At 55.7% G+C, this 24,066-nt stretch overlaps 7 protein-coding genes across 7 annotated transcripts; 4 read left to right on the forward strand and 3 right to left on the reverse strand.

The window, feature by feature from the left end:
* Window positions 1-1,747: 1,747 nt before the first annotated feature.
* Window positions 1,748-3,356, forward strand: PLM2 (the record flags this gene model as incomplete). The annotated part of the gene is made up of 2 exons (XM_032020207.1): window positions 1,748-3,265; window positions 3,324-3,356. The coding sequence occupies 2 exons, from the start codon at window positions 1,748-1,750 to the stop codon at window positions 3,354-3,356; spliced, it is 1,551 nt and encodes a 516-aa protein (XP_031882630.1).
* Window positions 3,357-5,211: 1,855 nt separating this feature from the next.
* On the forward strand, window positions 5,212-5,448 carry CGGC5_v016266 (uncharacterized protein; the record flags this gene model as incomplete). The annotated part of the gene is made up of 1 exon (XM_032020206.1): window positions 5,212-5,448. One exon carries the CDS (start codon window positions 5,212-5,214, stop codon window positions 5,446-5,448), a length of 237 nt encoding a protein of 78 aa, XP_031882636.1.
* A 649-nt stretch (window positions 5,449-6,097) lies between these two features.
* Window positions 6,098-8,903, reverse strand: CGGC5_v016267 (uncharacterized protein; the record flags this gene model as incomplete). The annotated part of the gene is made up of 2 exons (XM_032020205.1): window positions 6,098-6,106; window positions 6,174-8,903. The coding sequence occupies 2 exons, from the start codon at window positions 8,901-8,903 to the stop codon at window positions 6,098-6,100; spliced, it is 2,739 nt and encodes a 912-aa protein (XP_031882635.1).
* Window positions 8,904-10,442: 1,539 nt separating this feature from the next.
* rkr1 (E3 ubiquitin-protein ligase listerin) lies at window positions 10,443-15,486 on the forward strand (the record flags this gene model as incomplete). Its single annotated transcript, XM_066153495.1, has 3 exons — window positions 10,443-10,736; window positions 10,792-15,135; window positions 15,226-15,486. The coding sequence occupies 3 exons, from the start codon at window positions 10,443-10,445 to the stop codon at window positions 15,484-15,486; spliced, it is 4,899 nt and encodes a 1,632-aa protein (XP_066007151.1).
* A 295-nt stretch (window positions 15,487-15,781) lies between these two features.
* CGGC5_v016269 (uncharacterized protein) lies at window positions 15,782-16,594 on the reverse strand (the record flags this gene model as incomplete). The annotated part of the gene is made up of 1 exon (XM_032026351.1): window positions 15,782-16,594. One exon carries the CDS (start codon window positions 16,592-16,594, stop codon window positions 15,782-15,784), a length of 813 nt encoding a protein of 270 aa, XP_031877092.1.
* A 345-nt stretch (window positions 16,595-16,939) lies between these two features.
* Window positions 16,940-18,265, reverse strand: csk1 (Serine/threonine-protein kinase csk1; the record flags this gene model as incomplete). Its single annotated transcript, XM_032026353.1, has 4 exons — window positions 16,940-16,987; window positions 17,038-17,985; window positions 18,041-18,140; window positions 18,195-18,265. 4 exons carry the CDS (start codon window positions 18,263-18,265, stop codon window positions 16,940-16,942), a joined length of 1,167 nt encoding a protein of 388 aa, XP_031877111.1.
* A 2,536-nt stretch (window positions 18,266-20,801) lies between these two features.
* On the forward strand, window positions 20,802-23,755 carry SYP1 (Suppressor of profilin deletion; the record flags this gene model as incomplete). The annotated part of the gene is made up of 6 exons (XM_032026355.1): window positions 20,802-20,840; window positions 20,996-21,088; window positions 21,150-21,235; window positions 21,295-21,950; window positions 22,009-23,013; window positions 23,064-23,755. 6 exons carry the CDS (start codon window positions 20,802-20,804, stop codon window positions 23,753-23,755), a joined length of 2,571 nt encoding a protein of 856 aa, XP_031877096.1.
* Window positions 23,756-24,066: the final 311 nt, after the last annotated feature.

Consider the following 24,066-nt stretch of genomic DNA (forward strand, 5'->3'; position numbering starts at 1 on the left):
GGTACCTGGGTTGAGACCACTTTTACGCGAGCCAACACGTCCGCGATGCCTCGTTTCAACCCCTTCACTTCCAGCGTATTTTATGTATGTGAGCCGTGAATGAGGGCACTTTGAGGCTCGTGTATGCGCAACCCAGTCTCTGAGCGGGCCAAGTCTCACAAAGACGGACGGGCGGCACATGCTCGTGGCAGAAAAGGGAAATGGAGGCAGGTGAAGCTGCCAAAGAGAACCAATGAGTTGGCGTAGTTTCCACGATCCATGTGACCAACAGGAGGAGCATCGGCGCAAATGCTGGAAGCGAGGGAGCCACAGGGATGGTGAAGTATCAGGGAAGAGGGCAGGTGGGAATGCATGGTGCTCTAATACAGAGCTATGCAGTGCTAATGTACGGACTACATAGCATGTAATTTGCAAGCCTGTGTCTCTCGCAGTCTCGCTCTCTGTCAGTGTCGACTCGCTCTACGCAGTACTTACTCGTCCGGCCAGGCTTTGGATTGCCAGGGTTGAATAGTGTCAGCCATTGGAGGGACGGTTGACGTGTGGGCTGGAGCCGTGGGTGTCTGTCGGCCCTAAAGTGCCAAAGGTACGTTCTTCAGCGTTCTGCGCCGTTGGGCTGCCCCCGTGAGAGGATTAAATGAATGGATGGATGAGGTGCTGCTGACCACTGCCCGGTGCTTGGCCAGAGACGCGCACCGGAAGTGGACGTGAGTCGTAGTTTTTTTTTTCTCTTTGGTGGAGACGCGCTTCGGCTTCGGGAGGAGGCTGGAACGGGCAGGCTGGAACGGGCAGACTCGACGTGGATGAGGGGCAATTGTGTCCATTGTGAGGTCAGAGGCTGCGATATTTTGCAGATAAGATGGCTGGTTTGAAAGAGCGGTCTATGGAGTAGATTCCAGAATACTCAGAATATTCAAGAGTGAAGATGCAAGTGAAGAAAGCAAACAGGCGGCTTGCACCCGAGTTGAAGATGCAGACTGCCGTCAACGGGACAATTAAAGATTGAAACACCCATTAAAGCTCAGATAGCGGCCCGCGTCGGCCGGGGTCGTGGCCTGAAGACACCCCAAGCGTCATCTTTAGCGCTTGCGAGGCTCCGCCGGTGCGCTAAGTGCGCTGTAGCTGTTGGCATGTCAGTGGACCGCTAGGAGACAGCGAGTGCCCGGTACAGCGGTCGGGGACGGATACAGTGGTGTGCGTGCTCCACCGGCAAGCACAATTCCTTGCACAGCACAACGTCTGGACGCGGGGGACGCGATCAACGCCAACGCGCAAGAACACGCTTCGCTCCTGCCATGCTAACGGAAGGGGGCCATCAAAAAGGTCCCGTCCCCGTCCAGACACCACCACGCTCCTGGTCACTCACACTCTGGGCCTCCTTCCACCAGACCTGCAACCACTTTGACAGTTTTTGCATCAGGGGATTATTTTGTGTGGAAAACTCGTCTCTCGTCTTTTCACCTTCGTCCTGTATATCCATTATCACTTCCACTCTTCACAACCTACCTACCAGCCCGTCGGCCCTGTCCCCCACCACGAAACCACTTACACGCGATTCCACTCTACGCCAAAATCCACGCCTGATATCGGGGACCGAAACCGCGCCCACCAAAACGCGACTGCTCACCACGCGGAAGAAATATACTGAAGAGAAAAAAAAATCATCAAGACGCACAGGAACAAGAAACATAAGCACACATCACTTGGGGCAGTCACTCTTTTGGCAGGGCATGCCGTCGTCGCCGCAACAATGATGGACTCGTCGCCTCAATCCAAGAACCCGGAGCCTACCCTCCCCATGGCCGGCACCAAGCGTCCTGCTCCGAGCCTTCTCCCGGCATTCGAACCTCTGTCTTCCTCCCCGGGCTTTCCTCGACCTTCCAAGCGTCAAGCTCGTCCCGGTTCCGTTGGAGGAAACAGCGCCTACCTCAAGTATCCCACGCCAATTCCGACTTCGAGCACCGGCATCCTCTCATCTTCCCCACCCCGCGTCCACCAGCGCCCCGGCGCTCTCTCGCGAGCCCTCTCCTCCGCCTCCGAACGCACGCCCCTCGGTGCCGTCGCCTCCATTGAACTGAACGATAACGGCGAGACCCTGCTCATGGGCCGTTCTAGCAACTCATCCCATTACCAACTCTCCGCCAACCGTCTCGTGTCCCGTGTGCACGTCAAGGCGCGGTTCGTGCCTGCTCCCTCGGCACTGGAGCCGAATAAGATTGAGATTCTGTGCAATGGCTGGAACGGACTGAAGCTGCACTGCCAGGGCCGCACGTGGGAGTTGCTCAAGGGCGACTCGTTCACGTCCGAGACGGAGGGTACCGAAATTATGCTTGACGTCCAGGATGCGCGTGTTATGATCCAATGGCCGAAGCGGGACCAGCGTGACCGGCTGGGAAGCCCCGAGTCCCAGTGGGACGACTCCCCGCCCCGGCCCAATGCCCGTGCCGCCGCCGCCGCTGCCAACCTGCTCCAGTCAAGCCCCCTGCGCCGTACCTCGCGCATCGAGTCTCCGGACTCTCCAACGCCGGCGCACATGACCAGCTCCCAGCGCCTGCAAGCTCTTCTTCCCACCGATGATGGAGAGGTCCACATCTACGAGGACTCCAGCGCAGACGAGCCTGAACTTCCCAGGCTTACTGACTCGGGTGTCAATGTCGGCCAGAGCTTCGCTACCGAAGTGACCAACTCTTTCTCGTCCGAGCTCAGTGAGCCCGAAGATGAGAACGACCCGGATGAGGAAAACGACCCCATCGTCCACTCCTTCGGTCCCTTTGGAGCTGACATTTCCAACCGCCTGGCCTCTGTCTTGGCCACTGCACCCAAGTACCCCTCTTCCAAACACTCACAGCTGCCTCCTATCCGGGATGACTCCAACCCCTCCAGCCCCATCTCGGCACCGCCAAAGTCGCCGGTCATCAAGGAGGAAGAAGAGGAAGTCAAGGAGCCTCCCTACGAGAACCCTGCCGTGCGCAACCATGTCGTCAACCAGCTCGCCTTCTCCCGCCTGTCGTCCAACCCTCTGTCGACCATCATGAACAACCTCCCCTCCGAGCAGAAGAAGGGTCTGCTCAAGGAACAATTGCGAAGCCTATTGGAGAACACGGCGTGCATCGGCATCATCCGCCGCCAGGGCAAGGATGCCGCCGGCAAGCCCCTCGAGAGCGAGTACTACTACGTCCCCGAGGCCGACGACGACGAGCAGCGTCGCTTCGCTGTCACGGACGGCCTCCGGAAGCCCAGTCTGAGAGCCTGCAGAAAGCAGCACAAGGTACGATCAGCCGAAAAGAAGTCGAAAGATGTCTTCACTAACACGATTGGCTTGTTAGCAATACTACTGGAAGCGCCCGCGAACCCCTTGAATGATCACTACTCTGGCTTTCATCCCATGGCAAATTTTTTTGGGCTTGCACCCAGCAACCTTGCTCAAGCTGAGCTGATGCCATGCACACTCTCCGCATGATCAGCACTCAGGCTGCCCCTTCAACTGTCCATACCTTGGCTCTAAACCGACCCGTTTGGCAAAACTTGTGTTCTGGCTGCATAGCGCAAGGCGTTTTATGGATTACACTGTTTTTATTATCTTGTGTCTTTTTGTTCTCTTTTTTTCTTGAACTCTGTACGACTTACACTACTACTACTATACCTCGGGTTTCCCCCCCTTATTCTTATTCCCAACGATTCCCCATACACACAACCCCCGCTTAGATGAGATACATGCATTACGCCGGTCCAGTTTCAACGATTTGGAGCGAGCAAAGCTGCATTATTAGGCTGAAATTCTCGGTTTTTCTTTCATTGTCGGCGGCGGGTTTCATCTTTCTTCGTTGGAAGGAATACAGGAAAAAGAAGACTTGGGATGGGACGGATTCTGGCGAGGGACGGAGACGGGAAGGGGAAGGGGTAGGGCGAACGATTGGTAAAAACGGATTGACGAGGTGATGGTGGAAATGTAAAATTCGATGACTACGCTTGAATCAGGTCTGGTAAATACAATGCTTGTTCCTTCAGAGATTTGTTTCGTTCCTGTTGGGTCTTGAGTACGGTCGGGTCGGCTGTCTCCGTGGCTGGCCACCAGGCCCGTCGATGGGCCGGCCGTTGTAGAACTACAATTCTTACGTCGGTTCCTGAAGCTCGCTGGTTCGTAATAATCTAGATGATCTAGCAACCATAGATTCTTGGGTATTTTGAGAACAATCTTCTCGCGCCCCTCGAACAACGACCCGAGATCGCGATCCGCAAGTCAACCACAGATGTCATCACGCATCCGCCATCACGAGAAGGATGGAATGTGGTTGCACCGGCAGCGACACTGAAAGGAGCTCCTGTGGGTCCCACCACCTGTCCCACCCCGATAACGTCCGATAAAGCTAGGCCGGCGACCGGGACTCGACCTCTTTACCCCGCAATGACGGCGGTGGTGGTCCCCCTTCTCGTTGCAACTCACCTTGCCCAGAAGGAACTACCTAACAAAAACGACGAAGGCGGCGATCAAAAGGTGCAACACCGTATTATGGGCTATCACGCAGCTTTGCTAGGTAGCTAGCTACGTAGATGGTTCCATGCCCTTACCTCACCTCACAGCATCAAGACGAGCTAGACAAAGAAAAGCATGTGCTTCGTTGGATGTAGTGGTGGTGGTGTGGTTGAACAGAAACAACCCCCATCCGCCAGTGGCGACAAAAGCTCTGTCCACTGGTGTGATCGTTGTCTGATGTCAGTTGCTCACTGGCCGGTCCCCCATCGCTCGTGCATGAGAAACTCTCAGCTTGCTTCGCCTTGCCTGCTAACTAAGGTGGCACCGGGACGGAAACGGGGGACGGTTTGAGCTGCATGAAGACGAAGGAGGGGGTGAGCAGGCAGGTTGAAGGTTAGATTGGAGCTTGAAGGACATTGGACCCTTGGAATTTTTGGGGGAACGTCTAAGGGAAGCTGTTACCCGGGGTCGTCTTGATATAGAAAGGGGAAGCTCCCACCTCGATTAACGTGACTTCTATTAAAACTCCCCGCAGCACCTGTCTCTAATTTCAACTTACATTCCATACCTCTAAACCAAAACATCAACAACAATCCATCCGCCTCTACATCCTACAAACCTCAAGACAAATATCAGCATCAGTCCTCTAATCCAAACAACAACTCACCATCGTCAGACTCCAAACCTAACACACATCCACCACTCCTTCTCCCATCCACCAAACAAGAACACACATCAACATGTCCTCCCAATTCTCCATGGCCAACGTCGCCCCGCAAAAGGGCGTCCCCCACGCCGACGCCCACGACCCCTCCAGCCCAGCCGCCGAGGCCGCCCGCGTCATCGAGCGCACCAACAGCTGGAAGCCCTCCTTCGAGCGCCGCCAGAGTTGGAACAAGGAGGACCAGAAGCGCGAGCTGCAGATGAGCCACATTGAGGATGTCAAGACCGGGCCTGGGTTTACCGAGAGGGCATGAATGCGTAGCGTTGCATGATTCCGGAGTCGAGAGAATAACGGAGCGGAGGCGGGAAGGGTGCCACGACCAAGACCGCCTGACTACCCAGAGCATCAAGCTGGGAATGTTGGGAAAGGGGAATAAGGCGTTCAAAATTGCATGATCACGATACTGCTTGTACTCTACCAAACACGCATAATTGAATTGGTTTGAAGCTTCATTGTGTGCTATTGAATCCCGTAACCCTAGCCTTCCGTCCCGTCCCAGTCCTAACGAAAACAAAACCCGATGAGTGGAATTGAATGAAAATCAATCGCATCCTGGAGAGTACTATTGGTACATGTAAAGAGTAACAGTACTGGTGATGAATCCCTCATCGCAAAAGTATATAGTTCACCATTCTCTGGATGAAATCTGAATCAGGCCTACAGCCTCTTGGGGCCACGACCGTCCTCGCCTCCTGTCTTGAAATACTCCCCAACCACACCAATAGCGTATGAGATCCCGCCGACCCACGCAGCGCCAAGAAGAATCTTCCTGGCCCTGCGCTTCTTCGGCCTTCGAGGAGCCTCAAAATCCTGACGGTCACATGAAATCGTGTTGCGTCTCCTCACTGCGCTAAAGGGTGGTGGGGGTTTGTCCTCCGCCTCCGCTCCCGGATAATCATAGTTCAGATAGCCTGTTGGACTCGAGGAGTAAGCGCTTGGTACCACGGGGTCGCTCCCCATCATGTCGATGGGGTTCACCTTTGGAGCCTGGTAGGTCGTCGGCTTTTCGATCGTAGGAGTGAAAGGGGTGATCTCTGCCTCGCGGACCTTGCGGAAAACCAGGACGTCTCCGCTTCCGGAGACGATTTCGTAGCCTTCCTTCTGGAGCGGGCTGAAGTAGGGGAAGAACTTTGTCGGGTTGGACAAGCGGAGGAGAACCTCGGCCGGTGTCAGTGGCGTCGCGCTGTCAGGTACCACCGAAGTAGTCTCTGCTGTGTTGATGGTTTGCATCGTCGGGTCGTAGGCGAGAATCTTGTAAACAACAGGCTCACGAAGTTCCTCCTTGGCCGAGGTCGACACACTCTCCGAAGCTGCAGCATCTGCGGCGGCGTCTGACGCTGTGCCGTACGATCGCACATAGGAAGGCCAGGTTTGCTTGCCACCACACTCCTCAGAGTAGCTCAGCTCAAGGCCCTGGGGCTCTGTAGAGTACATATCAGGCAGACCCTGCTTTCCTGCTACACGTTGCGACTTGAAAGCAGAGGCCCTGTTCAACGCCGGCTCCAATTTCGGAAAGCTCTCATCGAAGGAAGCAGCTTCGACGTCATCACCCTGGGGGCTCTGATACTTGCTGTCCTCTGCCTTTGGGCTTTCCGCCACAATATTGGTCCATGATCTGGAGAAATCCTCTGGAAAATCCCTGACATAGTTGCCGGTCAAGTCTTCCTTGGGTTGGATGTTCTCCCACGCCCTGCTTTTAGCCTTGCGCAGACTCACGCGAGCTGCCTTGCTTGAAATATCCCAATTCACTTCGTACCGCGGTAGGTCAGCCTCGAGCATTTGCCGGTTAGTAGTGCTGTAACCCCTACGAGACTGGCCAGAAGAGGTCGGGATCTTGGCTCGAATATCGCTTGCGCGCAGCAGGTCCAAATCGTCAGCTCTTTCTTGGTCTGTCGCGGAGGTGGTGAGGAGGCGCTTGCTCGCCCCTGCCGTTCCTGTAGTCGCCCCTGCTGCTGTTGCTGTTGCTGCCGCCGTCGTCGTCCTTGACGCCTTTGCCGCAATTTCCGCGTCAAAATCGCTTAGGCCTTTAGATACAGGATCTATGATCTCGACCGGCTGTCCATCTGGCTCGTTGTGCCGATACGACTCATATTTCTTCGCCTCATCGAACGCAGTCTGATCCCAATCTGGCTTGGGACGTTGACCCTCGGGCTCGTCGTATTGAACAGGCCTGTGACGAGCCAAGTCTTCTGGAGCAACTGTGGCAGTAACGCCCTCCGGTGCCTTCCCACCTCGAGTGAAGGAAACCGGGCCGTAGGTACCCAGATCGGTGTACTGCTTGGAGGCCTCTTCCGGATGCACTGGCGGCTTACCGTGCGGTTCGTTCCAGCCCACAGGCTCGTACTTTCCTAGGTCCGTATAAGCCTTGGAGGCTTCTTCTGGGTGTATGGGTGCCCGGCCGAACGGCTCGTTGTACGCCATGGGCCCATACTGATCCAGGTCAGGGTATGCTTTGGAAGCCTCCTCGGGATGCACAGGGGGCGCTCCATGGGGCTCGTTGTACCCCATAGGGCCGTATTTATGTAGATCGTCGTAGTCTTTCGACTTCTCCTCGGCACTCAAGGGGCGAGCGCCGCCCTCGGCCTCGTTGTAACCACTAGGGCCATACTTGTGTAGGTCGTCGTAGGACAACGTATCCTTGGCGTCCTTGTCCTCGTTGTGCATCACTGGCCCGTACTTATTCAGATCCGAATACCTCTCCTGTGCTTCGGGGACTTCTGCGTCCTCATTGTGCATCACAGGGCGGTACTTATCGAGGTCTTCGTAGGCAGGCTGAGAGAGCTCCTCAGGGGGCCCGTCAGAGAGGGATGGGTTGGAATACTTGTGAAGGTCCTCATATTTTGGCTGTCCGGCTTCGTCGTCCTTGATAAAGTCCTTCAGCCCTACTGGTGTGTACTTATGCAGGTCGTCGTATTCGGACGCTGCTGGTTTCTGTTGTCCCGCATCGAGCTTCTCGTCCATCACGGGCTTGTACTTGTCCAGGTCCGAATACTGCGGGGCCCCCGCATCTCCACTGTCGGCCCACGGGGTACCATCGAGCGGGACCTGACCGTACCGCTTAAGCTCTTCCGGCGGAGGTGGGCCGTCCTCGTAGAACGGCTCGTTGGCTGCGGCGGAACTACTTTCAACGGCCGAATCTGGTGAAACCCTTCGATTCGTGATAGGATCAATTTCGAACTCCGCGCCCCGGCTGGCCGAGGTCGTCGACTTGCCGCGAGTCTGGCTACCCAGGTAGTTGCGAATGTTCTGCAGGGGTGACTGCCACAAGTCATATTCGTAGGGTCCCGTTCGCTTGGAAGAGAATAAAGCGTTGATAGCACCGCGCTCGACGTCTTCAATGTTTTGACCAGGGCGAACTCCTTCTTCGCCGCTTGCTTTATCGCTCGGCCCGCGGCTTCCTTTCGAATGGGTGTGACCGTGTCTAATCCAGCACTGCGCCATCATCTTCTTCATGAGTATTCTTGAATCCTCGCCACGCGAGCTTGGGTCCCATGATATCTTTCGGTTGATTGACTCCATATACTTGTAGGTCACGTTGCGCTGGTGCTGTCGCAGCTGTCGTTGGAACTCGGGGTCTAGGTAGGTGGACCACGCGCGGAAGCGAAAGCCGCGAGTCTGGCCGTAATGGCTTGCCTTCGCATGGTTGTTGGCGAGGGCTCTCACTTGGAGGCCACCCGCACGAGACGAGCGAGGGACGTTGAAGAGCATGTTGACGCTTCTACCATGCTACCTGCACTGGCTGTAGTTAGCACAGGGTACACGACGTAGCTGGGCTCTGGTTGTCGTCGCTGGGTGTCATCTCTAGGCGTCGTCTCTGGCCACTGTCCCCGCCGTCTCTGGCCGCCGTCACTGGCGACGTCCAGAGATTATTCGTACGTGAATAGTCGAATAAACAGGAGACACTTACACAAGGGAGGAATTGCAGAGCCAAGTGCCTGCATGGACGACGCTTTTTGAATGACGGGAGGGAAGGGGAAGTGGAAAACCGCCACCTTCATAAGGACGAGAAGGTTGGGAGGTAGCTACCCAGGTAGCGACGGATCGAGGAGACGGCCTACCGTTATGGGCAGAGTCGTCTTGGGTTGGCGAGGTACTGCAGGGGAGCTGCCCGGGGTCACTGGCCCACAGTCTCCGCTCCCAGTGCCTTAGCGCCTTTCCCGCAGTGGGCTCGGCGCAGTGGACGTGGAGGCGGCCTTCAGCGTGCAGTTTGCGGGGTAGCCTTTCGAAACCGCCGAACGATCCCGAACGGCGACGCCCAGGTCAACGGGGGGCCTCTTCGAACGTTGAATGTAAGGTAGGTATGAAAGCTACATAATAGTCGATGCTCCTATCCGAAGTACCTATCTCGACTTCGGCTCACTGCTGTTTTCGTGATCGTCGTCCTCGTCCTCGTCCTTGTCCTTGGCGCCGTCTCTGTCTTCTTCTCGTCGCTGTCTTCCGCTGTCGTCCGCCATCTTCTGTCTCTGATGCCTGCCTTACTTACCATGGGATTCAAGCAGATAAGCAAACTTTCAGACACCTGGGCTATTTATTCATAGATATGCAACGCCTGTATTGAATACACAAGTCCAATGCCCAGCAAGGTGCCCTTGTTCCATCTACGCCGCTGCTGGGTTTGGTGAAGCGCCGTCTGTTGCTCAAGCTGGGAGTGGAGTAACACGAATTGGAGAAGTGATAAGAAAAGGCCAATAGGAGCATCAAGATAGAGCAAGGGATGGAAGGACGGGAGGCACGGACATCACAGCGCACGGACGGAATGAGGCCACAATCAGCCAAAGTCACGTGCGAGGGGCTCACCTATGACCGCATCATCTCCGTCCACAAGAACACTGAGAAGGAGCTTTGGCGGGGCAGCTTGGCCATTTTCATTCGCCGGTTCTGGATGTGGTTCGGCCAAAACTCATTCGGCCTGAGTCAAAAGGGCACTGCACTCTCTTTGGTATTCCATGTCGATTGAAGCCTGCGATGCGACGAGGCCAATCCAGCACTTCTCTGCCTACCGTCGGTTTGCTCTCTTTTCCTTGAAATAATAGGCCCTTGGAAGTCTGTTGACTTGGAGCGCCTCGGTCCGTCTTTCACGTTTCCAATTCCTAAGTACCCTTCTGGATTCTTCGGTGCCGCACTTCTGCACTCTACCCCGCCAACATCATTTTGAGCTCCCGCGCTTCGCCGCGCTAGGTCCCTCGCGCTCGCAGCGTCAACGACATCACCTTCGCACAAGGCGCAAACTACACTAACCACCAGATCATGTCGCGTGCCTTTGGAAAAGCAGGCCGCTCGGCCGGCGCAAAGAGCTTTGGTGCCCCGGCGCGGGGCGGCTTCGGCGGCTTCTCCTCTTCGAACGACAATGGACTGTCTTACCTTACCGAGCCGCCCGATCTTTCCTCCCTTTCCGATGCGAACGTTGTCGTTTCCTTCAAGAACGCCCTGAAGAAAGATGCTACGACAAAAGCAAAGGCATTGGAGGAACTCGTGGCATACGTGCAGGCTCACCCATATGAAAAGGATGGTGGAACAGAGGAGGCAGTCTTGGAAGCATGGGTGCGTTTTCCCCGGGAGAGTTATTTTGACGAACATGTGGTAATGTATGTAACAGGTACAAATATATCCTCGTATCTCCATAGACAACGCCCGTCGCGTCCGCGAGCTCTCCCATACCCTGCAGTTCGAGTTGATGAAGTCGGCTCGCAAGCGCATGGAGAAGCATATCCCCAAAATTGTTGGTACCTGGCTCGCAGGTCTCTATGACAAGGATCGTGTGGTATCTAGGGCAGCGGATGCCGGCCTATCGTCATTCCTGAATAGCCCGGAGAAGGTCGTTTCGTTCTGGAAGAAGTGCCAGTCCCAGATTTTGACCTACGCCACCGAGGCCATCCAGGAAACAAAGGACACATTGAGCGATGAGAGGTCAACGACTCCAGACGATGCCGAGGCTAAGTACCTAAGGGTGGTGGGGGCCAGTCTTTCCTTGGTTCTTGGTCTCCTGCAAAAGTTGGAGCCGGCCGACATTGAAAAAGAACAGGAGGCATACGATACCTTTTTCGCCGAGGAGAAGGTCTGGAAGAGCGCGCTTATGGCTGACAACTCTGTCAGGAAAACATCCTGCCAGCTGCTGTGGATTTGCTTGGACAAGAGGTCCGACTCGACGTCCTCGCAGATCTCCCGCCTGAAGAAGATCTTTATTGCAGAGGGCCTGAAGAGCAGCCAGATTGGATCTGCTATAGAGTTTGTCAGGGTTCTTACCAAGTTGACGAGCAGGTTCCCTGAGATCTGGTCTAGCTCAAGTGATAAGAAGACTCCGATCACTAGGCTGAATGGCTTCTTAGAGAAGGGATCTCAGGGAAGCTCCGCGAAATACTGGGAATACCTCGAACAACTCATCGTTGTCATCCCAGCCGAGCACTTTACTGCTGAGGCTTCTGCAGCAGCCTTGAAGTCATTGCGAACTGGCATCACCAATAGGGAAGAGCCGCGATTCAACGCACCCACAGCATGGACGTGTTACGTTCACGTTGCCAAGCATTTCCTGAAGACGATTCCCTCAGAAGGCCATGCCAAGCTTGTGCAGGAAAACCTCTTTCCCCTGCTGGGGCACTTCCTCTTCCCAACCCCTGAAAATGCGGCTTGGGAGATTGGCGGTGCCGGACGGTTGGGCGTTCTCAGCGACGTCTACCAGGTTGCCGCCGACGACTCGTCTGCGGACCTGGTTAAAGCAACTGCCGACATGACGGAACATTTGTCATCCGATTTCTGCACGAGGATATCCAACTCACTGCCTGAAGTATCATCAGGGTATGAGAAGTCGCAAGAGTCAATCGCTGCCGAGGGCGACCGGTGGTTCAATCTAGTTGGCCAGGTTCAAACCAAAACCAAAGCCTCCACGACAGGTCCTGCAAAGCTGCTCATTGGCCCCTCCAAAGCTATCATTACCTGCTCACTAAACCTTCTTGCGACCCGAAACTTGAAGCCGTTTGGTGCAGCTGGGGTTTTGTACAATGTCGGCAAGAGTGCCCCGCGGGTTTGGGAAGATGCCGAAGCTGCTCAAGCCTTGGAGCAGTTTCTCTCGAGCCAAGGTCGGGAGCGGATGGATGTTCTGATGACTTCTCGATCCGCACCGGATCTCTTGAGCTGTGTGTCTATCTTGGGTTCTCTGCAGGGCCAGGAGACAGCCTATGCATCCATCTGGAAGACGTGGATCGAGTCCCTGCTTGGCTTGTCTGACGAAAAGCTGGCCGCGAAAGGAATCGAGCGCCTAATCGCGAATCGGCACGCATCCGACCTGTCCAAATCCCACGAGCAGCTACAAAGCTTCATCGAAACGAAGTGCACCGGCACCATCCGGGGCGAGTCAGAATTTTGGTCGCTATTCGAAGCGGGCCTGGGAAACGACGCCGTCACGGAATCAACTGCGAAGAAGCTGGTTGACAGCAGTATCTCCTACCTTTCTCAGGACAAACAGCACTCGGCCCAAGCGCTCAGGGCCTTGGAGATCATTGCCAACAACAAGCCGGGTCTTCTTTCACAAGACGAGTCAACTCATACAGCGGTCGTTGCTGAGCTACTGGGGCTGGCTGAGCTCAACGACAGAGCCGTTTCGTCCCGCGCTGTTTCTTTGAGAGCTCTTTTGGAACACCCCGTGGACGGCACGTCGCCCTTGGTCACCATCATCCAGCGGAACCTGGAGGATGCAGGACCGCAGTCCCTTGGAATCGACACCTTGGTACAGCAGGCATTGCAAGCATCCAAAACCGGTTCAGCAATTGAGGATCTATTCCCCAGCACGAATGTCTGGATGCAGCAGCTGTCCAACTTCCTACAGGGATCTCTCAACCCGTCTCTATCCATCACGAGCAGTCTGGGCGGAGCTCATTTCCTGGTTCCGCCTGCAGAGTCAGCGCAGCGCGTCAGAGTACGGCGAGATCGCGACGGTTACTCCGTTCCTGCGAGAATGGCGGCGTACACCTCCAAGCTGCTGTCATCTGACATTTCCGTTTCTACCCTACCCGAGAGCTTCCAGGTAGAAATCCTTTACCTTCTCTGCGTTGCGGTCCAGATAGTTTCCGACCAAATTACGCTGATGGACGAGAACAAGTTGTTCCTCAACCTGGAGACTGGCGATGCTCTCAACGCTGCTGAGGCTTTTGTGTCGTCCACCAGGGTAACTATTAACGCCATCGCTGACGACGCCAAGGGATGGAGAGATGGCTCTGATTCTGGCTCTACAAAACTCATCAACGGTCTCATCGCCATTATGACGCAAGAGACAAAGGAGCTCACTGCGCTTGGTCTGTACAGCGCCAGAGTTCTGAGCGAACTCCTTCAAACCCTCACCGAGAAGCATGGCTTCCCCGCTGCAGGCGACGAGAAGATTGCCCAGCTTGCCACATTGAGAGCCACGCCCCCTACGATTCTCTCAGCCACGGCGGTGCTCACCGGTCTTGGCGAAAGTCTTGAGTCTTCCAAAGCAATTAACAACCTATGCAACCGCCTCGTTAGTGACGTTGCCGGCGCAAGCATCGAGCCGGAGAAGGCCGAAAAGGCACTCATGATCCTTGTCCTGCTGAACGCCTGTCTGCAGGTCTACGAGGTGGGCGAAGTTCCCGTGGCTAACAACCGCATTGTCTTTGCCGTCCGCCAAATCACATCTTGGCTTGAGGATACCCTCAACCTCACACCGGCCCTCTCCGCAGAGATTTGCCGCGCCCTACAACGACTTCTTCCAAGCATAAAGGAGGTTTACGGCCCTCACTGGGAAAAGACGATTGAGTTCTCTACGGCTCTCTGGGCCAAGGCCTCTGATGACCGTCTTGATGCTTCGCTACCGTATATCCACACATCCCTCAAGCTCGTGTCAGCCCTTGAGACCCTCTCGGACCCCAATGACGATCTCGAAGATGCGCTGAAAGGGTTCGCAGAGACAAAGTCCCTCTCTCTGATTGAACTCCTCAAACTGGACCGCGCAAAGAGCACCCAGCCTCTCGAGATCGTGGACGCCATCATCTGCAGACAAGTCGACAAGATCCCCCTCAAGCACATCTCCGACCTCTCCGACCTGTACGGCCTCATCGCCGCAGACTCCCGCTCGATCCAAACCGCCGCCTTCAACCTCTTGCACCGCGCGCTCCCCGCCCGGCAAGAAGAGCTCTCTGTCAACGTCCTCCTCGACAAGACCGACGCCCGCCTCCCTGACGAGCTCCTCTCCCTCCTGCTCGACGCCCCAACCCTCGACCGCTACCCCGACGAGCTCCTCGCCCAATTCCCCCTCGCCATCCGCTCCTACCTGCTCTCGTGGCACCTTATCTTCGACGCCTTCAGCACCGCCTCCCTCAAGGTCCGCAACGACTACACCGAGCACCTCAAGACGGAGAACTACATCGCCCCGCTGCTCAACTTCACCTTCGACGTGCTCGGCCACTCTGCCGCGCACCCGCTCAACCTCGAGCGCGAGGGCCTCGGCATCGCGGAGATCACCGCCTACGACCTCGCCGTCGCCGACGCCGAGCCCGACGAGCGCAACCTGCACTGGCTGCTCGTGCACCTCTACTACCTCACCCTCAAGTACACCCCCGGTCTCTTCAAGACCTGGTACCTCGACTGCCGCTCCAAGCAGACCCGCATCGCCGTCGAGGGGTGGATGACGCGCTACTTCTCCCCCATCATCGTCTCCGACGCCCTCGACGAGGTCGCCGCCTGGGCCGCGTCGCAGGAGGGCGAGTCCGCCGCCGACGACGAGAAGGAGCTCGTCGTCAAGGTCAGCAAGACGGGCAAGGAGATCACCGCGGGCTACGAGGTCGACGAGAGCATGGCCAGCATCGCCGTCAAGGTGCCCGCGAGCTACCCCATCGAGGGCGTCAGCGTCGTCGGCGTAAACCGCGTCGCCGTCAGCGAGAAGAAGTGGCAGAGCTGGCTGCTGACGACGCAGGGCGTCATTACCTTCTCTGTAAGCTTTACCCCCCCGCCCCCCCCCCCCCCCCCCCCCCTTTTGCGCACTTATTTGCCATTCTCAACATCGTACTAACCAGTCGCACAGAACGGAAGCATAATCGACGGCCTCTCCGCCTTCAAGCGCAACATCGTCGGCGCCCTCAAGGGCCAGAGCGAGTGCGCCATCTGCTACAGCATCATCTCGACCGACAAGAAGATGCCCGACAAGCGCTGCGGCACGTGCAAGAACCTCTTCCACCGCACGTGTCTGTACAAGTGGTTCCAGAGCAGTAACCAAAACACCTGCCCGCTGTGCCGTAACCCGATTGACTACCTTGGTGCCGATACCAAGGCGCGCAGGGGTTAAGGCAAGTTGGACTTTTATGTGGTAGTGGGGAACGTCGAAGCGATGGAATGGAAATGAGAGACGAAATGAGTCAAGGAAAAGAGGTGGTATCATTGTTTTTTTCGTTTTTCTATGTAGGTCATACCTAGACGGCATGGAAAAAGCAATTGGGGGGTTTAAGCTGGGGATAGATGAATACGAAGATGAAGTTAAGAACCATGATTTCTATGAAAAGCAACGACAGGTGGAAACAAGAGAACGAAACCCAGATTGATGATAAAATGAAAGCCTCAGCAGAGGTAAACCGAGCTGTCGCTCAGTATCGACAACGACGACGGACAACCATGCCGATAAAGTCGTCAATGTGACGAAGTCTGCGACCCGCCGCCGCGTCCTCCATGAACTGGTTGTCGTCTTTCCACAGATGCCCATCGCGCATGTCATCATCCTCGTCATCATCCTCAATGACGTCCTCGTCAGCCATCTCCACGTCCTCATCGTAGGCGCCGTCCGTGTCCATCCAGTCACGGGCGAAGACCGCATCGGGGTCGATGGAGCGTATGAACCGATCAAACTTCTTGATAAAGTGAGAAGGACACGGTTTTCCGGTCGAGCCGTACATGGTAGGGATCGTCCTCGCCTTCGCCATCTTGACGATGCCGCCCTGGTGGACCTGGTTGGCGTCGTGCGCCGCGGCCTGGACCTGTTGGCGGAGTTCTTTCTGGTGAGCAGTATGCTTGGGCTTGCGCGCCTTGCGACTGTTGGCTTGCTCCCCTCCACTATCGTTTCCCGCCTTCCGCTTCCTGCTAGCCTTTTCCTCCTGCTTCTGGGTCTTCTTCTCATCGCGGGTTTCCTTCGTCTTTGCAAGGTGACACCTCATACAGAAGGAGCTGCTTTGGGAGGACCGCACGACGCCGCAGTCGCTGCACATGACCTTGCACCCCTTTTTAAGGCACATCTGAAAGTCGCCGCCGGGTGCGCCGCAGTGGCAATGGTGCTCGTTTGCCTTACTCGCGAGACCAACATTAACCTCTTGATAGCAACCTCTTTCGTCAAAGAAACGGTCCAAGTCGGACGCACTCGAGGAGGTATCGAAGCTTCCGGCGCGATAATATAACGGGCTGGACATGGCGGCGGGCTGGTTCGGCTGGCTTTCGTGGTATCGAGGACTACTGCTTGGAGCTGCGGTTCGGTTTGCGATTGTTTTGCGGTTCTGATGGATAGTGTTTTAGATGCTGTCTGCGGATTGCAGAGACGTCGTGCCGGCTTTCTGGTTTAATACTTGTTCGAACTCGTTGAGCTCTTTGTTGTAGATGTTTTGTTGGTTTGCGATAGGACAGTACTCTCCGTCGTTGTGAAGGTTTACAGTCAAAGAAGTTTCTAAGCAATTGTCCAACCGGCTTTGACATACTTTGACGATGTCGTTACAAGTCATTATTCATTGCGACAGGTCATTGTGATTCGTTAAAGGCCCTCAAATCGGCGTCTCGTCGGGTTCTTGCAAGCACCTGTGTTGCAGAGCCTAGCACAATGTCAGATCAAACATCGGGATTATGAACCATCAAAACTTACTTGCTCGGCAGTCCACCGTTTTGAATCAAAGCGGACCAGCTTCGTGACCAAATCACGAACATCCACATCCACCTCTGGCAGAATTTCCTCCCAGGACTTGCCCTCAAACATGCGGTACATCTCGAAAGGCGGCGTCTTGAAGCTTGCAGCTTCGGGCCACGTCTCTCGCGTAGGCGTGCCGAGAGTCTTGAAGATGCTCAAGATCAAGCCCAGCTGATTCCCGTCTTCGTGCGCTGCTCTGGACTCAAAAAGGGGCTTGGGAGGATCGCGACAACACTCCGCCAACATGGCGCCGGTAGCCCACATGTCGACAGAGGACCCATAAGCCTTGTTGCCGAATAGTGCTTCAGGGGCTCGGTATGCCCCGGTTCCGATATCCAAAATTTTGGCCGTGGGTGGCTCGGAAACAACAGACATGGTCGGATGCCAGGCCGTTCCAAAATCTGAAAGGTAGGCCGGTCCATCGGGGCCGTCGAGCAGAATGGCCTCAGGTTTGACGTCTCTGTGAATGATGCCTTGGCTGTGTATGTCTTTCAGAGCAGCTAGAATCTCCTTGAAGAGGCGTCGAACTCTAGGCAGCGGGAGGGTTCCTTTGTCGATGACATCGGCAAGGGTGAGCGGCTTGTAGGGAAAGACCAGGACGAATCTTTGTTCTTGGTCTCGAAACGTTTCCAACAGCGGGATGCAAGGACGCTTCAGAGTTGCAAGAATCTTGGCCTCACGTTGCGGATTGTGAGGTTCGATGTTGTGCGTTTCGACGATGACCTTCAAGGCGCGGTCCTGGCATCGGTAGACCTCTGACGTCAAGCCAGTTGCGACTGGCATACAGCTCTTGTAAGAGCCAATAGTGACTCCAACGCCGTCATCAGCATCGCCTGTGGGTGCTGCGCTCTCCTGGGGAGCGAGATTTGCTGATCCGACTAGCTGGCATATCTCGTCATATTGCGCCTTCAGAAGAGTGTAAGTTGAGCTCGCGCAGAATACCACATGGCCAAAAACTTACTCTCGAAGAGGAATCCTTGTAAGCCTGGTTTTCGACCGAGAAAGCCTCGGTCTGCGATGTTGCGGTTGCGTCTGGGCTTGCAGCCTCTAGGACTGCCTTGCTGCGTGATGGTGTAAGTCGGCGACCGAGATGCGGGTGGAGGAGACCGACTTACATCTTCTGAATGTTCTCATAGCGCTCGGACGCCGAGAGCTGCGACCTCCAATCCGGGTTGTCGTCAGCCATTGAGGCGAACCTATTGATTTTGAACTTTGAAGTCGAGCGTAGGGAGCTGCACGCGGGGATGGCAAGTATTCGTGACCTGTCCGACAACGCCTTTCAGTGGTTGTTAGTGAGCACCAAAATATCTGAGGAAGGGACGAGGATTGTTGTAGTAAGCATCCAGCGAGGTGTACCTTCCACTCGCCAGAGCGATGCGGAATTTTACCGTGTGAGAAGATTCGATGACTGTCCGGGCCGGGGCAGCCGGCAGTCACCCCGCAGAACTATCGGCGCCGTACAGTGTGGCTTGGGCTACATTCGACTTGCATTGGGCCCCTGTATCCGGTGCTGCTTACATAAGGCAAAGCTGGGCATCGCAATTTCACGGGTACCTGACCAAGGCGCTCCTTTGGCGTCAATTGGGCTTGCTTATTCCTCTATTTTTGCCTAGCTTCCGCTAGCTCGGAGAGGCTTGACACTGTTTACCTTACGATGTCCAAGACTGTTGTGTGTCCTTATGTTAATGCCGATGCATGGCCGCTGTCTGCAATGCAGTTGGAAGCCTGCAAGTCACGCCAGCGGGTTCTCCTGAGCATGGCAGTTGGCATCGTGCACAAAACCCGAATCCTTGCGATGAAAATAAGGGCTGAAAGTGTAATTCATGCATCGCTGGCAATGGCGGCAAGGATGATGCGGCTCAACTGACGAATCCTCGTGTGCTGGCTTGCTTGCCATGTGCTAATTGAATTCGGGCCAGATTCATGGCGCGGGCGCGAGACGCCAGGGCTCTTCCCGTCATCTCATACAGGCACCGTTTTCTGAACCTTGCTGGAGGCGACATCCTGTGAGCAACAAGGCCCTGAATAAGTAAAGTGTGCAAAAGCCAGGTTCTTAGAGTTGACGGGACGCGTTCCTTAGTTATGCAGGTCGGCGCCGCCGTTGTTTCCAGCATCAGCGTCACGGGCGGTCGGGTTCAGCATTTCGAAGCCAGACAAGACTTCGTCGAGCACGGCGTCGGCTAGCTAGCATTCGGTGCGGTTAGGATTGGAACTGGGTGTTGGAGCGGGAGCGGGCTCGGGTTATTCGAAGAAGCTCAGTCGAGTAGGCACAAGGTGAAAACAAACTAAACCGGGACCGTCAGGTGCGTGACGTATTGCAGAAGTCCCCTCCAAACTAGCCCGTTTCGAGTACAGGAGCCCTGTCAGGCGAAAGTAAAGTACTTTCAGACCACCGCGGCGAGGACGGGGGACATGCAGAGAGGCTGGTTATGGTCATTAGGACGGCTGCATGTTCGAACAAGGGTCGAACCGAGGCGAGGTGAGTTGATGACTGGGCCATGTGGTTCTTGAGTTCAAGAGAGGCCCATTGTGCAGCAAGCAGAATTGCTGTGCAGCAACTGGCGATGACGACTCTTGTGTATCCGTACTGCAGTCTGCGTGTATCGAGTCCGTCGTGTACCTCTATTCCGTAGGGCCGTCCGTGTTCGCCGCTCCCGGGCCAACTTCCCGTCCCAATTAAAGAATTCAAATTTGCCAGCGGACATGCGCTGAACTTTTCGGCAGCACTTGGGCCAATTGATTGCATCTAGCAAGAAAAAAAAAAGTCGGAGGAGGGAATGGTGAGACAATTGGGATGAGGTAAGAAAGGTACAAGTGGAGACGTAGTCAAACAGTACCTAGCAGCCAGAGACCCGACGCTGGGAGCTGCCTCTGGAGGACTGCCTTCATTCCGGTAATAGTGGCTGGCTACCTCCTCCGTACTCACTCAGCAGCGCAACTGCGAACGAGGCAAGGCAAGGCAAGGCAAGGCGAGAGAAGGGTCCAATGTCGCCAATTACCCTGTCGAGGTACCTCGGATACCTAAGGTAACCTCCTCTAGCTGTGGACCTGGCGACCCAAAGCCATTTCCGTCAGGTCACTTGCGCGGTCCAGCTCCGGACAGGCTTCCATTCGTAGACTTGGGTGCTGACGGGACTGGCCTCGCACTGCCTGCGCCTGCTTCCACACCTAGGTACTCACCCAGCGCTGCCCCCGGTCCGGTCCACTCCACACTCTCCATCATCGGTCCAGGTCACATTGGATCCAGCTGCCCAGGAGACCTTTCCCGGCCTTTCCTGCCAACCCGGGATTCTGCCATTTTGCTGCGGTGGTGTTGACTGGTGAGGTGCTGCCTTTGCTGCCTCTGCCTCGTGTGAGTGTGCGTGCAGTACCGTAGTGTATTAGCGACAGCAACAACGCCTTCCCTGTCTCTGACCTCTTGCCTCGTCCTGGCTTGGCCTTGCTTCCACCAGGTCCGTCTTTCGCTGCGCCGAACTTGTTCCATCCATCCAATCCGCTCCATTTCCTCCATCCATTTCGCAACCCACCACCACCACCACTGCTGTTGTTGCTGCTGCCACTCCTACAACTTCCTCCACCACCAACTGTCGCCCTCCCACGATGCGAATGCTCCTCACCTTGGCGACACCCTCAACAGCATTATAGACAGCATCGCTATGCGCGCCGTTTTTCTCCTTGACTGCATTCACCGTATATGATTTTGCGCGCACTAATTAGACACAATGGATGATCTTGCGAGGGCCGAATACCCTGCCATGCTGGTATGTTTTGCTCTCCCCATCATCGTCACTGTTTCCCACTCCAGAGCCCGACGGCCCAACACTGCCACCGACCCCTCTCCCCTTGCCTCCGTGTGCCATTGCAGAAGCGCATTGTTTGCGACCTGATTGCTAACCATGGTCCCTCCTTTGTCCAGGCACACCTCCAGCCCATGCAGGCTGTCAACGTCCTGACCGATCGCGTGAAGAGAATAACCAAGATCAACACCGAAGTCGCAGACTGGCTACAGGTAATTGATTACCCAATCATCTCTCGGAAGAGAAGACTCGAAGCTGAACCAGCATCTCCAGGAGCGCCGTCGAGTCGAGGAACAGTATGTCCAAAGTTTACGGAAGCTCATGAACTTCAAAGTTCCCAACGGCCAGTCCGAGCTCGGGTAGGTCGCTTTTCTCTCCGAGGCCCGTCCACCGTCTTGCGTGCTAATCGTCTGTCCAGCGTCTTTTCTGGACCCTGGGACAAGATCGTGCTCTCCGTCGATGCGACCGCCCACTCTCATCACCAATTCGCCAGCCTGCTCGAGAAAGATGTCGAAGCGCCCCTACGCAACTTCCAGGCCCGAAAGGAGATGCAGAACATGCAAACCATTTCTGCCAACCTGACGGCTATGGCTCGAGACCTCGAGGATGCCCAGAAAAAGATGGACGCGCTGGCTAGGAAGGGTCCTAAGACGAATGCGCAGAAGATGGCAGATGCCACCGCTAGGCTCGAGCAGGCCACCCAGCAATGGGATTCCCAAGCCCCGTTCATCTTCGAAACCCTCCAGGCTCTCGACGAACAGCGCGTGAACCAGCTGCGCGACCTTCTCACCCAATACCAAACCCACGAAAGCGACCAGGCCCAACGATCCCAGAGTAAGGCTGCCGAGACGCTGGCCTTGATGCTTGAAATAAGTACCGAGCAGGAAATCGCGAGCTTTAAGGAGAAGATTGTTTCCGGAAGGCCGCGCATGGAGAAGAGGGTTACGACATCACGACAGTCCTCGAACGTGCCTACAAGCCAGACTCTGGCTCCACCCCCGCCACCTTCTTCCAGCTTAGGTCACCATGATGACGATACGAGCGATCACTCGGGAGCTATGGAGGGCAAGTCCGGTATGTTGAGCACGAGAATCATGACAAAACCGACAGAGTTGGCTGACATGTATCGCAGAATCGAAGCTGCGGAGTCGAATCGGCACGATGCTCGGCCGGCGCCGACAGAGCATCCACGGTGGCTTCGGTCCGATTTCTCCACAGAAGACCGGCGGTTCCTCGTTCGGCCGTGGCCTCAGTAGCAGCCATAGCAGTACCCACGTCCGCCCCAGTGGCCTCTCGCCAAGAGCCTCTTCGCACAACTTGGCCGAAACCAACAACCGACTGTCGGCTCTTGCGGAAACACCCGACTCGCCTAGGCCGCCCCATTCGTCTGGAACCGACAGGCCGTTCCACGAGGGAACCAATGGCTTTGGTGAGGAATCGTCGGAAGCTGCTCGTCTTGGTTCATCGGCTGGTACTGTTAATGGCACCCACGATACGGATGTGCAGGATGTGGCCCCTCCCTCGGGACCGCCACCGTCCCAGGTTAAGGAGGCCGAAGTGAAGGACTCCGAGGGCTTTACGATTCGCCCTCCTGCGGACGACCCGATCTCTCAGGCTCAGCGCGAGGCCGCAGAGGAGAATGAACAAATGTTCAAGCTCAACATTGCGAGCTCGCCGATTCAGGAGGAGGACGCCGATGCCAAGGAGGCTGCGTTGAACAGCGTCGCCAACACTCTTACACAGATGGCTGCTCCTTCGCGAAAGCTTGGAACAGTGCGTGGACGGAGAGACGTCAGGAATACCATCTATGTGCCGCCGCCAAACATGCCCGAGCTCACCAACGAGAACCCCTTCCCGACATCCCCGTCACTGCCTAGCCAGTCTTCTAAGCCTACTACTGTCGCAGCGCTCGCCTCCGAAGCAAGCATCGCTGCTACATCAGATACTCAGTCGATCCGTTCAGCCAACTCCCTGATGAGCCTTGCTCACCTCAAGCACCCTGAAATGCACGAGCCTGGTCTCAATGCTTCTATCATCGAGACAGTGTCAGCTACATTCGAAGAAGGGGAGGTCAAGAATGCCAAGGTTCATGGCGAGATTGCCTTTGCTTATCATCCCGCCGGCGACGCTTCTCCAGGTAAGCTTCTGAGCCATGCTTACACAAGTTGGTGTGCTAACGTCCAGCAGAGCGTGAGACGATTCGTATCAACAATTTCCCTAGCCTGGAAGTCATTGGACCGAATCGCATCTTTGTTCAGAACAGTCCTGACAAGCCGGATGAGTTCAATCTCGATGTATCGCACATCAACAAGACTGCAACAGCGTTCACATATCGTGTTCACCCCGGCGACGCTGGCCTGGCCGCCCATGTTCCTTTGTTCATCCGACCAGCTTGGAAGCCTCAGGGCGACAAGCTTGGACTCCTTCTGCAATACTCGCTCAACCCTGCTAGCGGCCTCACAGCACCCGTGACGCTGCAAAACGTCGTGTTCGTGGCTACATACGAAGGCGCCAAGGCCTCAGGAGCCCAGACGAAACCGACAGGAACACACTTGAAGGAGAAGCACCTGGTGTACTGGCGCCTTGGAGACCTCACACTCACCGCCGAGACGCAAAAGATTGTGTGCCGTATCATTGGCGCCGAAAACGCCGAGCCCAAGCCGGGCCACATCGAGGCCAGATGGGAATATACTCCCGAGTCCCTCAGCAGCGGCATCTCCATCTCGAGACTGGAAGAGATCAAGGGCAAGGGCAAGGAAGAGGAAGCCGACCCTTTTGCGGACGACAACCCGGCATCGCCGGCCCTGCCAGCTGATCAACAATGGGTGGATGTGAAGCTGGTGAAGAAGATCACGAGCGGCAAGTACGAGGCCAAGTGATCGGCGCCAAGCTATAATGAGGAGGAGTTTCATGAGGTGTACATACCCTTGTTGGAAGCGGTAGATTTTGATTGAAGGACATTTACATAGCGAGCGTATGCGGTATGTGGACGGCACAACGGGAGAAAGGGAAGAAAAAGACACGCGCGGACAGCTTTTTCTGCGCCTGGTGACGGCAAATTGTGTTTTCATTTCTGGATTCCCCCGAGGATATGTTGTCACATGTCTTCTTGGTTTTCCCAACAAGATGGAGAAGGGCTTGGATTGTAGGTAGCTTTTGTACCGATATGATGAAGAAAAAGTCCTCCAAA

Source organism: Colletotrichum fructicola (genome assembly GCF_000319635.2).
Source record: "Colletotrichum fructicola Nara gc5 chromosome Unknown KSG_Nara_v1_contig10, whole genome shotgun sequence".
In the NCBI taxonomy this organism is placed as follows: Eukaryota; Fungi; Ascomycota; class Sordariomycetes; order Glomerellales; family Glomerellaceae; genus Colletotrichum; species Colletotrichum fructicola.